This window comes from Amphiura filiformis, chromosome 2 (assembly GCF_039555335.1).
Source record: "Amphiura filiformis chromosome 2, Afil_fr2py, whole genome shotgun sequence".
Classification (NCBI taxonomy): Eukaryota; Metazoa; Echinodermata; class Ophiuroidea; order Amphilepidida; family Amphiuridae; genus Amphiura; species Amphiura filiformis.
This window is the reverse complement of record NC_092629.1, coordinates 36510991-36526627: the sequence shown is the minus strand read 5'-3', so window position 1 is coordinate 36526627 and position 15637 is coordinate 36510991. Positions and strand designations below refer to the sequence as shown.

General features: G+C 36.2%; 1 protein-coding gene across 1 annotated transcript; it reads left to right on the top strand.

The window, feature by feature from the left end:
- The first annotated feature begins 66 nt into the window (after positions 1-66).
- Positions 67-15271, top strand: LOC140146156 (cell division cycle protein 20 homolog). The gene is made up of 10 exons (XM_072167914.1): positions 67-217; positions 5258-5521; positions 6051-6326; positions 7133-7261; positions 8100-8296; positions 9064-9158; positions 9961-10177; positions 11165-11290; positions 12074-12191; positions 13060-15271. The coding sequence occupies exons 2-10, from the start codon at positions 5284-5286 to the stop codon at positions 13257-13259; spliced, it is 1596 nt and encodes a 531-aa protein (XP_072024015.1). The 5' UTR covers positions 67-217; positions 5258-5283; the 3' UTR covers positions 13260-15271.
- The last annotated feature ends 366 nt before the right edge of the window (positions 15272-15637 follow it).

The following is a 15637-nucleotide window of genomic DNA, read 5'->3' as shown; positions in this document are numbered from 1 at the left end:
ATTTGTTTTGACCAATGGAAAGCCAGACTGCAAAAATCAATCGACCAATCAGAGTAGAGTTCACGCGGGTCATTTAAATCACAAGACGCCAGCTGATCACTCGTGAATGTATGTAAACAACAAATCGCTACCTTTTGTCGTCTAATTTTACACATTTATATCCTATTGCAAGTGTTAAAAACAAATCGATCTCTTCATTGTCTGCTACTGAGCAAAGGTAAGATGAGTATAATTTATTTAAATATGCTAAAAGATAAAATTATCACGGTAAATTAACCAGCCGTTCCATCATCATGATCATCCATGCATCATGCATCATTCATCATGTTCATTGACAATGTGTTCATTGCATGATTGGCATTGCATGCATCATCGTCATTGTGACATTGGGGGATTCTCTCCATGCATCATCTCGCATGATGATCGGGGTTATAATTTAATATGCATGTTTTTGAACTCATCCTGCACTTCGTAAATTCTTAGAGCTTACCAGAATAAAGATTGAATTAATATAAATTAGAAGTTGATTCCACTATAAATCACTATGCTGCTTCTGGACTGGCACTGGTGCATGGTCATTGGTCATGATGGTGTGCTGTAGTGTAGTGCACATCGCCCTGTTCAGGCGCTACATAGTACATGCATGCTAGAACTTGATCGAGAAATCTATCTACTATCCACGACGACACGATAGTTAATTATGTGTGGATAGAATTAGAAGATAGAGATTGCTAGTATAACACGGTCAGTCATCGTTGCGTCTTCAGTTTTAAAACGCAGCAAAACAATTTTTTAGATTGTCCAGTTTGGCTTCAATTTAGCTTGGCTAACATTTATGTATCTTAGCTTATCTGAAGTGTTTGCTTACTTTTAACCGGAAACACAGGCGCTGAAGTACAAATTCCGACCATATTATGAGTTCCTGTCCTTGCTTGATCAAAGATGTTTTGACAACTGCCATTGTGATTAAAGATTTGAGAAAATCCAGTGCTGTGCAAAAAAATCCATCTCCCGATTTGCAAAGATTGACTTGTCATTGCAAACTGATGGTGATACCCTTCCGGTTCTTGAACATGCGAGCCCAGCACTACACGTGTTGATCACCTATTTACAATGCAATGGGGACTGTGCGATGTCTGGCGATCACTCGAGAAAAATTGGCACAAAATGCCGTTTTTCGTGAGTAAAGTCATGATGAATTGAAGAAGGAATATAGCACATGGTGTCACTAATATGTCAAGAATAATATCCTCATATTTTTTTTTTTTTTTTTAACTTGAGGAAGAAGATTTTATTCATATGCAAAATTATGCATGATATTGGGTCCTGTATGCCAACCGTGTACATGTACCAAACAAGGAACGTTACATGAGCGCAAAACGAACTAACTTTAGTATCACAAGCTATCGGTTGTTCATACGAAAGTTAGAATTTTTCGAACAAGCTAGAACATCAGAAGGCTGTTGGACTATCTTGGTACGGTACAGGGCTTGGTCATGTGGGTTAACTTCTTGTAATTAATTTATTAAAGGGTCCCCTCCCCTCAGTAGACTTCAGAGCAAGCTCATGCTAGCTCAGTAAGCTCACTGAGCTGGAATTACAGCCAAAATCATGAAATGCGGGCAAAAACAATGATAGGAATATCATGGGATGATCATGAATCGATGATGATTGAAGCGATCTATCGTGACATCACGCCAGCCTACCGAATGTCGGTATTCGGTCGGTTGACATTCATGGCGTCACTCAAGAGTCAAGATAGATCGTGTTGTGGTTGTTTATTGCAGGTTTAACTTTAAGGGCAATAAAAATTAGCAATTTCACAAATTTTCTAAATTGTAAACTACATGTAGGAATTAAAATTTTAATTTTAAATTAAAGCCATAACATTTGCTGAGGAGAATGACCTCAATTTTTTTTTTAATTCTGTTTTTTTCACAATTGTAATGTACGGTACTTTATTCAATAAAGATACTCTGCAAAAATCAAGACTTTAGGTGTTGTAGTTTTGTCAAAATCCGAGATTTTGAATAAAACGATGGAACCGGCGTTTTATTATTACGATGGAAATATTAGTCGAACACGTATGCACAGTATGTACACGGCGTGCGGGATACATTTATAGCATAGGCCCCTCTGTACATTTTTACTATTCGGGAATTTAGTAACTACCCGACTGCTCTCCCTGTCATCATCATTTGGTAAAATCATTTTAAGGGGGTACTACACCCCTGCCAAATTTTGTGCTTATTTTTGCATTTTTCTCAAAAATTATAGCGCATTGGGGACAAGTAAGATATGTATATTATGGGGCAAGGACTACAACTACTGCACTGGAAATTTTATTTCAGCACATACAATAGTTCTGGAGTTACAGTCAAAAATGAGGGAAAACCAATATTTGATCAATAAATCAATAACTACTTGCTTTGAGTTGCTGAATTTTCAGTACAGTAGTTGTAGTCATTGCCCTATAATATACATATTTACTTGTCACCAATGTGCTATGATTTTTGAGAAAAATGCAAAAATAGGCACAAAATTGGCCAGGGGTGTAGTACCCCCTTAACCATGGAAATAGTCAGCTGAGATGTTTTAGGGTCTACGGTCAAAAAAATTTTGAATTATCAGATTCATGGATTATGCCTACATGTCATGTTGTCTAGATCAGATTACAATTGATATTTTTTAGAAACTATCAGTCCTGATTAATATAATGCTTTCGTTTTCATATCAAAATTTTAACCGTTCTCAAGTCAAAGAAATATAATATTGCAGTAGGCCTAATTATTTTTGTGTTATTAATAAGTCAAACAACCAAATCTGCAAAAAATGTGTATAGTGTATTGTGTCAAGAAGTCAAGTGAGTATTGATTTGTGAGGTACCTGGATTCATTGTGAGCTCAACTTCAATGGTAGTCATGGATACAATTGATGGTATTGATTGACAATTGACATGTGGTCATGTTTTTTGAGGTGGGACCCAATTGTGTCACATCTTGCAATTTGTAAAAAATGAACTCCTTTTTTGTATTTCTGATTATATTTCAAAAACTTTTCACCCAAACTAGTAAAAGTATACATTTTTAGAAAGCATATATTGTCATGATTGCAAATCTGTAAAGTTTGAGTGGATATACAAAAAAACCAAAAAAAAATATACAGGGTGATTCCATTGAAAAATACCGAAAAATTTAATTTCTTTACCACTTCAATATTTCTACATAGTATATTAAATTGGAAAATGAACTTGATATTTGCAATGTACACAGTTAGTCCTTTCATTAAATATATAGTTTGCACTATATTTGTTAAGCCCATTGTGTTATACAGGGTGTGAAAAAAGTTGTATTTTAAATTTGTTAATTTATGTAAAATTTCACTAAGTGCCATTAAATTTGGAAAATATATTCAATATAGTTCAAAGAATTGCTATAATATCAAATTTAAATATCCAATTCCTATATAGGGTGTTCCAAAAATCAATATACAGTGAATAATTAGTAACAAAGGTACATGTACATGTAGGCATATACATGCACAAATAGCCTATACATCAATAAACTTTTAACAATAACCAGAGATCAATATGTCATCAGATTAAATCCTTTGACTGTAATAATCTCCTTATAGATTTATTTTATATTTCAAATATAAAACAATATTGAAATTTATTTCATATGCATGCAAAAATTCTATTGCATTAATTAAAAGCTTATTAAATCCGTAATTACTAAGTTTATTAAGATTAACTAGGCAATTATAGTTATAGAAAGTTAAAAAATAAGATTAACATTATGCAAATGCATTTTCACTTCTACTAGGCAACAAAGTGCATAAATTTTATTAATGAACACCAACTTCCCATTGGAATTACACAGAGCTCCTCCACTTCCGGCACCACCCCTGACTAATTAACTTAATTAAGCTGTTGTAATTAGTTAATACATTTGTTTAATTATATTTGTTATTAATTCATTAGATTAATAATTTATCTTCAAAATAAGACCAAAACCATTTGTTCATGATGAATTTTAGCAAAAATATAGGAATAAGAAGACAAAATGATTTAGCAAAATGTGACAGCACCACCTTTTTTAGGGTCCCAGTTTAAAAAACATGACCATGTATCAAGAGTATCAACACCTTTTATTTTATCATAGGGCCTAATGCTTTTTATATATCATGCTTGTGTGAAATGTGAACAGAGAATTAAACTGAGCAACACCTATATTTTAAAATTTGTGCTGGCCAGTTGTTGTGTAAAATTAACTGTCATCTGGTAGTCATGTATACTTATGGTCTTGATGTGAATGCAGATCATCAACTCTGCAATTTCAATTTAAGGGGTCGGTCATCCATCTTTGCACCATATTTATTGTGGGGCCCAAGAGCACATCAGACATATCAAATGTCCTGATAATATCAAATAATTTTTGATTTTTTTTTTTTTTTGTTGGGAATTTGCAATAGGCCCCTATACACTAATATTATTAAAAATTGATAATCCAAATCCACCACAAATCTCACGTCAGATGTGAAAATGGCATAGACCCAAAATCTCAATAAAAGTCTTTATTGTGACCAAAGTGAAACATCCTTGAGATGAAAAGGTGGTCTATTCTTGTCAAAAAGCTCGCCCCACAGATAATATATTAAAGTAAAAAAAACGATTTAAGTTTTGAAGGGCTTTGAGATGAACCATTAGTATTTTATGGTTTTCAGATAAAAAAAAATATATTTAGTAGTGCAAACATATTTTTATAAAAAATTGATTATAGATAATTTGCAATTTTGCATACATTTTAATTCTGTATCACATTTCATGTACATACAGCAGAGTAACAAAATTAAATGATTGGCATTGGCTTCTGCCAGTGTTAGTCAATGTTGTATCAAAAGTGGCCAAATTGAATATTGATTGGTGAAGTGCCTATCTGAAGTTCACTGTGTGCTATTGCAATCATGGATAACAATGACTTGTGTTCCCATTGTCTTGATAATATGCAAATCAACTTTATCTGTTGCAAGTTGGTGTCAGTCATTGTATCAAGTTGTTCAAGTGGTTATTGATTTTGAAGTGCCTGGTCAACTGAAGTTCACTGTACATGTATACATGCTGTTGTACATAGTCATGGATACAAATTTACATAACAATGACTTGTGTACCCCTTGTCTTGACACAATAATATGCAAATTGCAAATCAACTTTCTAGGGTCTATAATATGATTTTAATTTGTTGTTAATTCAAAACAGATAACTGACAAGCACAGACAACAACCATGTCGCATTTGAACTTCGACACCGAGATCAGCAGTCTGATGAAGCTGGATGCGCCGACAAGTGGTCCCGCCATGCGTTGGCAGAGAAAAGCAAGCGAGGTGCCGGGATGCAACACATCCATGAACAGAAGTCTAAATAAAAGTCTCAACAAGAGTCTGAATGCCAGTACATCGTCTCCTATGAAAGCATCCAACAGGTCCTTCCACAGCAAGACTCCATCCAAAAATAAGACTCCAGGTACCGTATTGTAATACATAAAATATATTATAAAAACATTTGTCAAAGAGGTAAAACTTGGGAAAAATTAAATTTAAATAATTAAAAAAATTAAAAACAAAATTGAAAACAAAAAAATTGTGCAAATCAGCTGCCGAGATTGAGAGCCCAAAATTAAAATACAATAGTATCAATGGGTCAATAATGCAATCAGGCCCGTCAGAAGCAAATTAAAAGTGGTACAGCCCACATTTGGGGTTTGAAGTGGCAGAGCTGTTCAAGGGGGAAAAGCCCCTTGGAAGTCAAAGCACTTTTGAAAATGAAAAGTACAATTTCAACGGTAAGTTAATAGGACTAAACTTCAAAACTAGGACATTCAAGATTCGTAGCTTTTCCGACAGGCCTGAATGCAATGCAACTCACAATTCAATGTCTGTATAAAACTAAAATTTTGAAATAAGCTGTTTTCTTGGATATTTATTGAACCACACCCTTTATAATTTTATTTGTAAGCCGATATTAATTTCCTTTTTTTATGTGCACTGTGCAGGCAAGTCATCAAGAAGTAGGACGCCAGGAAAGTCTTCCAAGACCCCGTCCAAGACGCCCACGAGAGGGGACCGCTTCATCCCCAACCGCAGCGCCACCAACTACGAGCTGAGCTCCTTCATGCTGTCCAACACCGCCACAGCAGACCCGGATGCAGAGCTGGTGCAAAGTCCGTCCAAGCTGGAGTACCAGAAGCTGATGTCAGACAACCTGAACGGCAACCAACTCAGCTCTAGGATCTTGTCGTACAAGAACAAGCCACCTACAGGACCAGAAGGTAAAAGAGAGACAGCATTGGGTTACCAAAATTTTTAAGATAAATTTATTTTTTGGAGTGTCCCTGGACCTAGAACAAAATGCTACGATTATTCATGGTTGACCTGCAAAAGAGAAAAATGTTGGTGTTTTTAATATGCAAAGTGATAATTTTGTGTTCTTGGTATAATGATCCTAGTTTAGCTCTAGGTCCAGGGACGCTCCAATTTCCCAAAAAACTCTTTGCCATTTCGGGTACCTGATTACCTGCCCGAAAGAGGTTGGGTACCCGGGTACAAAATTACCTGAAAATGCCTGCCTTAGGACCCATATTATAAAATATCATCTCAAGCTTTTTAACTATAACACTTCTACCAGTTTATTGATCACGAAACCTCAAGTAAAATCACTTGGCGAGCTGTGAAAATATATCAACATTGGTAAAAAACACAACTTTACTACAAATCCTAAGTTTTGGAGGCAATTAACAGCAGAAAGGGAGTTGGGGTTAAAGATTTGTTCATATATTATAGCTTATATAATTTAGTGAGCTTGTTTGACAATTTAATTACATTGTGTTTAGTAGCAGACTCAAGAGTGTAAACATATCAAGCATGTTCTTTAAGGGGCACTTCATGATCCAGAGCCTCGATCCCCCTACTTACTCCAAAAAGTTCAAAATTCTTACACCACCAGAAACCTGGGCCTATGTCATGATTGTGTACTTTTTTGCAGATTTGGTTGTTTGAATATCATCCAATTTTTAGTTTTGGGCTGTGGACTACAATCTATTGTTTTAATAATCTGTTTCATTGCTCGTTTTTGTAGGTTTCCAGAATAATCTGAAAGTGCTGTACAGTCAGAATAAAACACCAGGGTCCAGCCGGAAGACCATCAGACATATACCTCAGGCACCCGAGAGGATTCTAGATGCACCGGAAATACTGGATGATTACTGTGAGTATTCAAACAACATGGAGTTTTAGTTAGCCACCTGTCATTATTTTCACGTAATGTTTGTGCGCAAAAAAATTCTTACAGATTCATCATTAGTTTGTCAAAATGTTGTCAAATTGGCAGGTTCTGTAAACAGAACAAAATAGCAAGACAGTGGCATGGGCCAATGTTGTACTATGTACAAGTTTTACATATAATTATGAACTTTAAATCAACTGAAATTTTGAGAATTGGCTTTTTCATTGATGATCTACTGAAACATGCCATAAATAAATAAAATAAAGAGGATGCTAGAATTACAAAATACTCAAGTATGTTGATTGTCAAAATTTGAGAGGAGATTAAAAAAACAATTAGTGGGTTTTTAAGCGGGTTGCCGGACAAGTTTAGACCTGTTGACAGTTCTAAACTTGTCCGACGGCTAACCCGCTAAAAACCCACTAATTGTTATGAATTCCTGTCATAAAAGCCTATCCCACAATTTGAGATTTAAAAAGTTTACAAACTTGTAAACTTGTACCAACTAATCCAGGGTTTCCCCAACTTTTTTCCCTCTTGACAGAAATATATGGTGTGACCAACAGAATAAATTGATATAATGGTGTTATTTTAGTGTACCAGGCAAAGGGAGCACAATTTTCAAATTATCCAGCTGACCGGCTCCCATGAGTTAGCCGAGACAAATGCTCACTGAGCGAGCAAAAATGTGCAATTTTAATGTCAAAATGGGTTACATGACCCGCGACACCTTTTAGGAGAAGCTGCTGCCCCCACAAGGGTCATAACCCACAGTTTGTGAACTGTCAAACTAATCTGTAATCCTTGATTGATTACCCAGATTTGAATCTGATAGACTGGAGTTGCCACAACCATCTTGCCGTGTCACTGGCCAACAACGTATACCTGTGGAACGCCGGTAATGGGGAGATCAAACAGCTGATGCAATTAGAGAACCCGGAAGACTACATAGGGTCGGTGTCGTGGATCAAAGAAGGCAACTATCTAGCTATTGGAACTAGCTCAGGAGACGTACAGGTAGATTGAATAGTAAAAGATGACTATAGTTTGATCAGCTCGGCGGGCCTTATAACATCACAGATTAATATCAATATATTTTATTTCAAGAACTGTTTTGTTGAAACTCGACAGAAGTATCACAAATTATTAATTTAAGTCCTATCCTCTGTCTGTACTTTATTTAACATGCACAATATATAGGCCAGACAGGTCAACTTTATCACTCTTTATGTGGGTCTACTTTTCGGCGTAGTGGTAAAAGCCTAACAATTCCCGCCCATAATACGAGCTGATCAAACTATAGCGATAAGATTTTTTAGTGATCAAGAAAATGGATTGTTAATTACATCATATTCCAATATATACAGACTCCAATAAGTATTGAAAAAGTGTAATAGTGGTTATTTTCATGTTGCAAAATATAAAACATTTTCATCTTTTCCTTTTGCTGAATTTTATGTTTTCTGCGAACGATGAAAGACTCAGAGGAGCACAAAAAGTAATACTCTCTTCTCAGTGAAGTACTTTTTCCATAAAGCCATCAACTTAAAACTAAGTTTTTAAAACCATCATTTTGAAGCGAATTGGGAGTGTATTAATATAAATGCAAAGGGATCTTCTTCCATCCAACAAGTATTTCATAGAAAAGAAGCAACAAGAATGATACACCTCGCTAAAGATCAAACTTCTTTCTTTTGCAAGCAACTGGCACAATGTAAAACTGAATATAAATCAAACATTGCATTTGCACTAATTTGGTTGCATAATTCTTTTTTAATTCACAGCTCTGGGACGTCGAGTCTAGCAGAAGGCTACGGAATATGAGTGGCCATGCCGCAAGAGTTGGAGCGCTATCCTGGAATGCATATATTTTAAGCAGGTAAGATATATCGGTGGGACACATCCTCCTATAGCCATAACATAGTTGAGTATTTCACTTTTCAGAGTAACGAATCAGACACAAATAATCCCGTCAAGGAAGCGTATACACAGTTTGTGTTTGGTTTGAACCTCAGAATGTAAAGAAAATTGTCCAAATTCTTTTGTGGTGGAAATCGGTGCGTAGAATGGGTGGAGACCTTGTCTCTTCTATGCGATCAACGATTGCCAGTGCGTACATGGACCACGCAAGAATTAAACAAATATATTTGCAACAAATATAAATGAATTAATACCAACTTTATGTTTATGAGCATACAGAGGCCTACCATTAAAACAATATGCTTCCAAATTGAGTTGTATTGCTCCAGCTGTTTTGTAATAAGAAGCACAACCATGTACATGTAACAATAGGTGTGACCTGATCAAAACCCACATGTTCTGGTAACAGAAGAAGAAAGTTAATTTTTTTTATTACCCCAGTAAAAGTTAACACCCGAGATAGGTATTTTGTTCTGATGGTGTGAACAAAACATGTAGTGAATTGTGGTAACCACATCCAGAAATTATAAATATCCAGGCCCGTACGCGGGTGGGGGGTACGCTTTTTTGGTCAAAAAAGGTCCAAATTTGGGGAAGAAAGTCCACTTTTCACAAAATTCCCCCCCCCTGGAAAAAAGTCCACTTTTTCAAAATCAGCACCCCCCAAATAAAATCCTGCGTACGGGCCTGTAAATATCATTATGTAGTCTTTAAGATGAGTTGTTTAATCTTTTTAATTTTTAACTGCTTTTTTTCAACAGTGGTTCAAGAACAGGTACCATCCACCACCACGATGTTCGAGTCCCTGACCACCACGTCGGCACCTTGGCCGGTCACACGCAGGAGGTGTGTGGACTCAAGTGGTCACCTGACGGCAGATATCTCGCTAGCGGCGCCAACGACAACTTACTGAACATCTGGCAACCCAACGTCAACACCGCTCTACATACGTTCAGCCAACATCAAGCTGCTGTCAAGGTGAGCTTTACTGAAAACTACAGGTACATTAACTCTATGAGAACTACCTGCCTATTGGTCAGAAAGAAGCTTTCATTATCATTTGGACCAATCAGCAACATTGTTAGAATAATTTCACCATGCAAAAAAATTGGGGTGAATTATTTGCAAAGCTTCATTCTGATTGGTGATTAAAGTGAAGATAGCATGTAATTCACCAATCAGAGGCAATGTTAGATCAGCAGGTAGTGCTCCGGGGGTTAAGAGCTTTGGACCTCGACCGTTGCCTGAAATAATACGTAATAGTAGCACTGTAGGCTACTCCAACTTCATGCAAGATAATTGTTAATTGTTCATGCCAGAAACTGTCTGCCATTATTTAAAAAAAATGCTAAAACTGACAATTTTGAGTTATAGTATTTGCTTGTGCATGAACAACAGTGTTAGACAGATGTTGAGCAAAAAGTAACTGCCCAGCTGCCACGCTGATAACTCTGATAAATTACGAGACCAAACCTTAGAGATCTTTCTAGGCCATGACTTCAGTCTTGGAAAATAGCAAAGTACCGTTTATCTTTACCATTCCGGCAGAGCAAATTACCATTGAACATTTTTTGATGAGTCCCAAGTTCGAGCAACTCATCTTATTAAAAATGAACTTGATATGCATGGTTGCAATACAATACAATACCATTTTCACCCTGATGTGGCAGTGCCGTCAATACGTTGGGGCAGCTGTTTCGCACACACATTTATACTGTGCCTGTATGTGCCAGCGCTTTGAGCGATCGCTGACGATTTCAAGCTGCGCTCATTGAAATATGCACTGATGTCACTGCCACATCAGGGTGGAAAATGGAACATGAGAGATTCTGCCAGCCATCATGTTGGTTTTGGCTGATGTCCATTCCTTTTGAATAATAATGAATACATATAAATTGACACAGAATTTCTTATAAACCTGGCTATTTAATTAATCTCATTAACAATTTGCGTGTCTTATTTCAGGCCCTTGCTTGGTGTCCATGGCAATCCAGTGTGTTAGCAAGTGGTGGAGGAACAGCAGATAGACATATTAGGTTCTGGAATGTCAGCTCTGGAGCCTGCCTTAGCAGCGTAGACACAAAGTCACAGGTATGAACATAACACTGTAATATATGATGAAATGTTATGGTATTATTAAAGTACTAATTATAATGTCAGCAGGAGAGACCAAGGTTAGCTCAGGAACATATATGAAGGGATACAGTCTTTAAATTCCACCCAAAGATAAACAAACAAAATCAACAATTTGATAATATATAAGTTAAAAATATAGTTAAAATATTAGTTTAAAAAACCTGATTCTGCTCCTGAATTTGGTAAAGACTTTGCTGTGTAAGTATAGAAGAGTACCCTTAGGCCATGGTAATTACAGTTTTAGATTTACGTCCACCGGCCGCATGCTTCAGAACTTACCGCATGAAATTTTCATAATTTAAAAAAGTTCATTATTTCCACAAACATTCTCCAAAACAAAAACCTCAAGTTCTAGATCGACAAGCTGTGCCTGAATGCTTTATTTGCGCAATAATCGGCACATAGAGTGTCCCCAGTACTAGATCATATCCATATACTGCAAATCTAAAACTTTCATTGTCTGATTTGTATTTTCTGTCTACGGTGCACTGTAATTATTTTCCAGGTGCAGGAAAGTTGTAAATTGACAAAAGCATAGATGTGTAAATGCTGCACCCAACAGCTGTGTAGTGACCCGGAGTATATTATAAACTGAGCCATCGTAACAAACTGCAGGTGTCTTTGATTTAAAATTTTGTATTAGGTTTTGAGCTTGCTGTCTCTCCATTTTCAAGTCTGCATTAACATAACAAAAGCTTATTGTTTAATTTGTGAATTTCCATTGTCTTTTATCTATAGGTATGTGCTTTGTTATGGTCTAAAGAACACCGGGAGCTACTGTCAGCCCATGGTTATGCACAGAATCAACTCATCGTATGGAAGTACCCCACCATGACAAGAATAGCTGAATTATTAGGTAAGACATAATGGACAAACTATCTTATGCCTTTTTCAATCTAGTAGTCACAGCTGACCAGAAACAGATGTCTATTCCAGTTGAAATCCACCCCTGTGGAAGACATGACTTAATCTCCTACATAGGGGGTGTAGATTTAAAATGCCCCCCCCCCCTAAAAAAATGATTATATTGGTGACAATATAAGCCTGGGCTATGTGACTTGATACCAAGAAATGATCATAAAGTCGCAAATTGGTTTGCTGTACACCTGTACAACCCAGTAGTATAATGTAACCCGTTCTGACAAATTCAGGAACAAGTAACATTTTTGACCTTTCATGATTTGAATAAAAATCTAAGCACTAGGGGGTGTAGATTTAATATACCAAAATTACATACATACTACGTATCAATACTTTCAAGATATAGATAATTTTGTAAATGATACCTATATATTCTTGCCAAATTGCTATTCTGAGTAATGGGCTATATAGTTTCCTTCCTTACACAGGATTGAATAGGGATTATCATAGTTCAACTGTTAATTATTGATAAAAAAATAAACCTCTTTTTAATAAGTACTTTCAAGGATTTGAAAGTCCACTTAGTCCCACCGTCAAATACCATGAAATTAAGAATTCCAAAATTTGATTTTTTTTTTATGGGAATGTCATCTTTAAAGGTCTATAACTCAAAAGCATGCCTTGTTCCGGGTTTTGTTGGAGCTGGTCACATATGTCCTTCATGAATGACCCATGTGTTTTTGAAACAAAGAACACCAATGCAGCAGACAATGCATGTCCAAGCTGCTATCAATAATTGTGTACGCAAGAAGAGAAAGTAAAGTTCAATCACTCAATAATTCAACTTTTCTTCCCCATTCCAGGTCACACATCTCGCATCCTACACATGGCCATGAGCCCAGACGGTTCCACAGTAGTCTCCGCCGCAGCCGACGAGACCCTTAGACTCTGGAAGTGCTTTGCCAGGGACCCTGTATCGAAGAAAGCCGCTGAGAAAGGAGTACTTGGTGGTGATAGGAAAGGAGGAGCTGGAAGCTTGAAGATGAGGCAGAGCATCCGATAGCCAGCCGCATAGTTTGTGCTATTATGGACTCAAAAATTGAGCTTTTATTTATATATAGACTCAATGAGTGCACCACAGGAGTGTACAGACAATGGTATGATCTGGTCTAGTTAGGCCAAAGAAGGCAATTTTGGAAATTGAGTTATTATCATCAACAACTTGCCCAGTAACTGTGTACTATTGCTGAAATTCATATGCGTAGCATATTTTGGTGGTGTTTTACAGTTATTAATTTTCTTGTGTATTTTATTGCTATTTTGGCCTGTATCTCAATTTCACAATTGCCATCATTGGCCTGGTTGGGTTAGATCATGTAACATATCGTCAGCCTACTACGCTAGTTGCCCAAGTTATTTTTTGTAATTTCAAGAACAAAATACAAAATATGGTACAAGCATGCATTTAAACACATTTATTCACCGATCTTTGCACAAAAACAAATGATAATGATACTAATGAAACGGAATAATCCGAAATAATTAGGGTGATTACATAACTGATGCATGCTTGAACCACATTTTGTACTTTGTTCTCAAAATTACAAAAAGTGACTTAGGCAATTAGCATAGTAGGCTGACGATATACTCTAGTCTGGTTGTCCTACTAGGATATCATTCTATACATTGGTTAGCCTCAAGTCCGTCAGTGAAGTTGGTGCATATTTCGCTGGTCGCAGTATTAAATCTCGCTCGTAATCTTAATTATGCAAAGCGTATATGTATTCGTACAAAAGCATTGACGTCACTACGAACTTGAGGTGAGCCAAAGAGTAGTCTATGTGAATGGTGCTGTTTACGATAACACAAATGAGTAATATGTGACATGATCAAGGGGAATGAGTCACATGTCGGCCCTGGTCGATGATGAGTTTCACACATGTTTCTAAAGAGGACATTTAGAGCTTTCAGAAACTGAAAACCCCATGTTGATACGACTTTTCTTTCTGAAGTTACGCCAATTTATCAATCGCTGAAAACAATATAAAACAAAAGAATTTTAACACTTTCTTTGCCAATATCTCAAAATCAATATTAGCAACATCTGACTCATTTCCCTTGATCGTGTCACATATATTGTGATTACATTTCTGATTTGTAAGCATTGATTTTTTTTTCTGTCCAAGGAAGTTAACCTGAAATTCCTTGTATTTTATAGTGTTTTATAATCATGTTTGAATAAACCAAGGAGATTGGACCCAAAGAGGACCAACCGCCTCATTTATCGGCAAAGCCTGAAATCAAAAGATAATTTGCACTTGAAGGAGTATTTTGTGATTCTAGCATCTTCTTTTTATGGCTTGTTTGAGTAGATCTCCACGAAAACAGTTTATTCTGAAAATTTTAGTTGATTCTGGTTTTGCATTTGCGAGTTATGCATGATCATGTATATTACATTGCTCCATAGACCACTGCTGTAATTTCATTCTGTTAACACAGCATAAATACAATTTAGACGATATTTCTTGCTGAGCGCATGAATCTGCAAACAAAATTTTGCACACAAAATCATTATGAAGGCATAGGTTTCCGGCTTCATAAACTATTTGTGAGAAAAGTGGAGGATGAGGCTATGGATCACAAAATGCCCCTTAAGCTTGCATGTGTTATTGGCACAATGTATTTGATGCGCAAGATACATGCAAAGTTGGTTCTCTTTTGGTCTATCCTCTTTGGAATAACCCCAAATCAGGTGAAATAATTATAAGACTCAAAGGTTTGTATGCACAAAACAAGTTAGTCCTGGTCTAACTATGGAGATTAGTCCTACGGAGAAGGAACTTTTTGGTATATGAACAAACTTTAGACAGACCTCAGGGCCAGGCCTAAAAAAGAAAAGTTTGTATTGTCCTCGAGGGCTATTTCATTATAAATGACAACATTGAGTCCCAAAAGGGGTCAAAATTCAAACTCATTTATTTCATGCAAATTCATTATCATTTCAAAGTTCAGATGGTGTGTCAATAATTCTCAAAATATTAGAGCGTCAAACCCTCAGGAACCATTAAAAAAATTAAATTGAATTTTGCTGTGTAAAACATAGCTGCCGTCTGAGGGGACATTTTTTAAACAATTTAATACACAACTTTGAAAGAGTATATGTAACCAACATTGGGTTCATACTTATTCATATTTAGTCTGTAATAATTGTTGTATGTTCCTTTACACTTCAGTGTCTTAAATATGCCAGTTTCAATATAAAACAATTAGTAAATTGATACTAATCCAGATAAATGGTGCAAAATTACTACATATTTTAAGGATAAACTTTATCTTCACATGAAAAATTCATGAAATAGTCATTTTGTCCTGCCCAATAGCTACACTGATGCATAAGTGAGTATTCTGCGTCAATCTGTTGTACTAGTCATGGAAAACCTA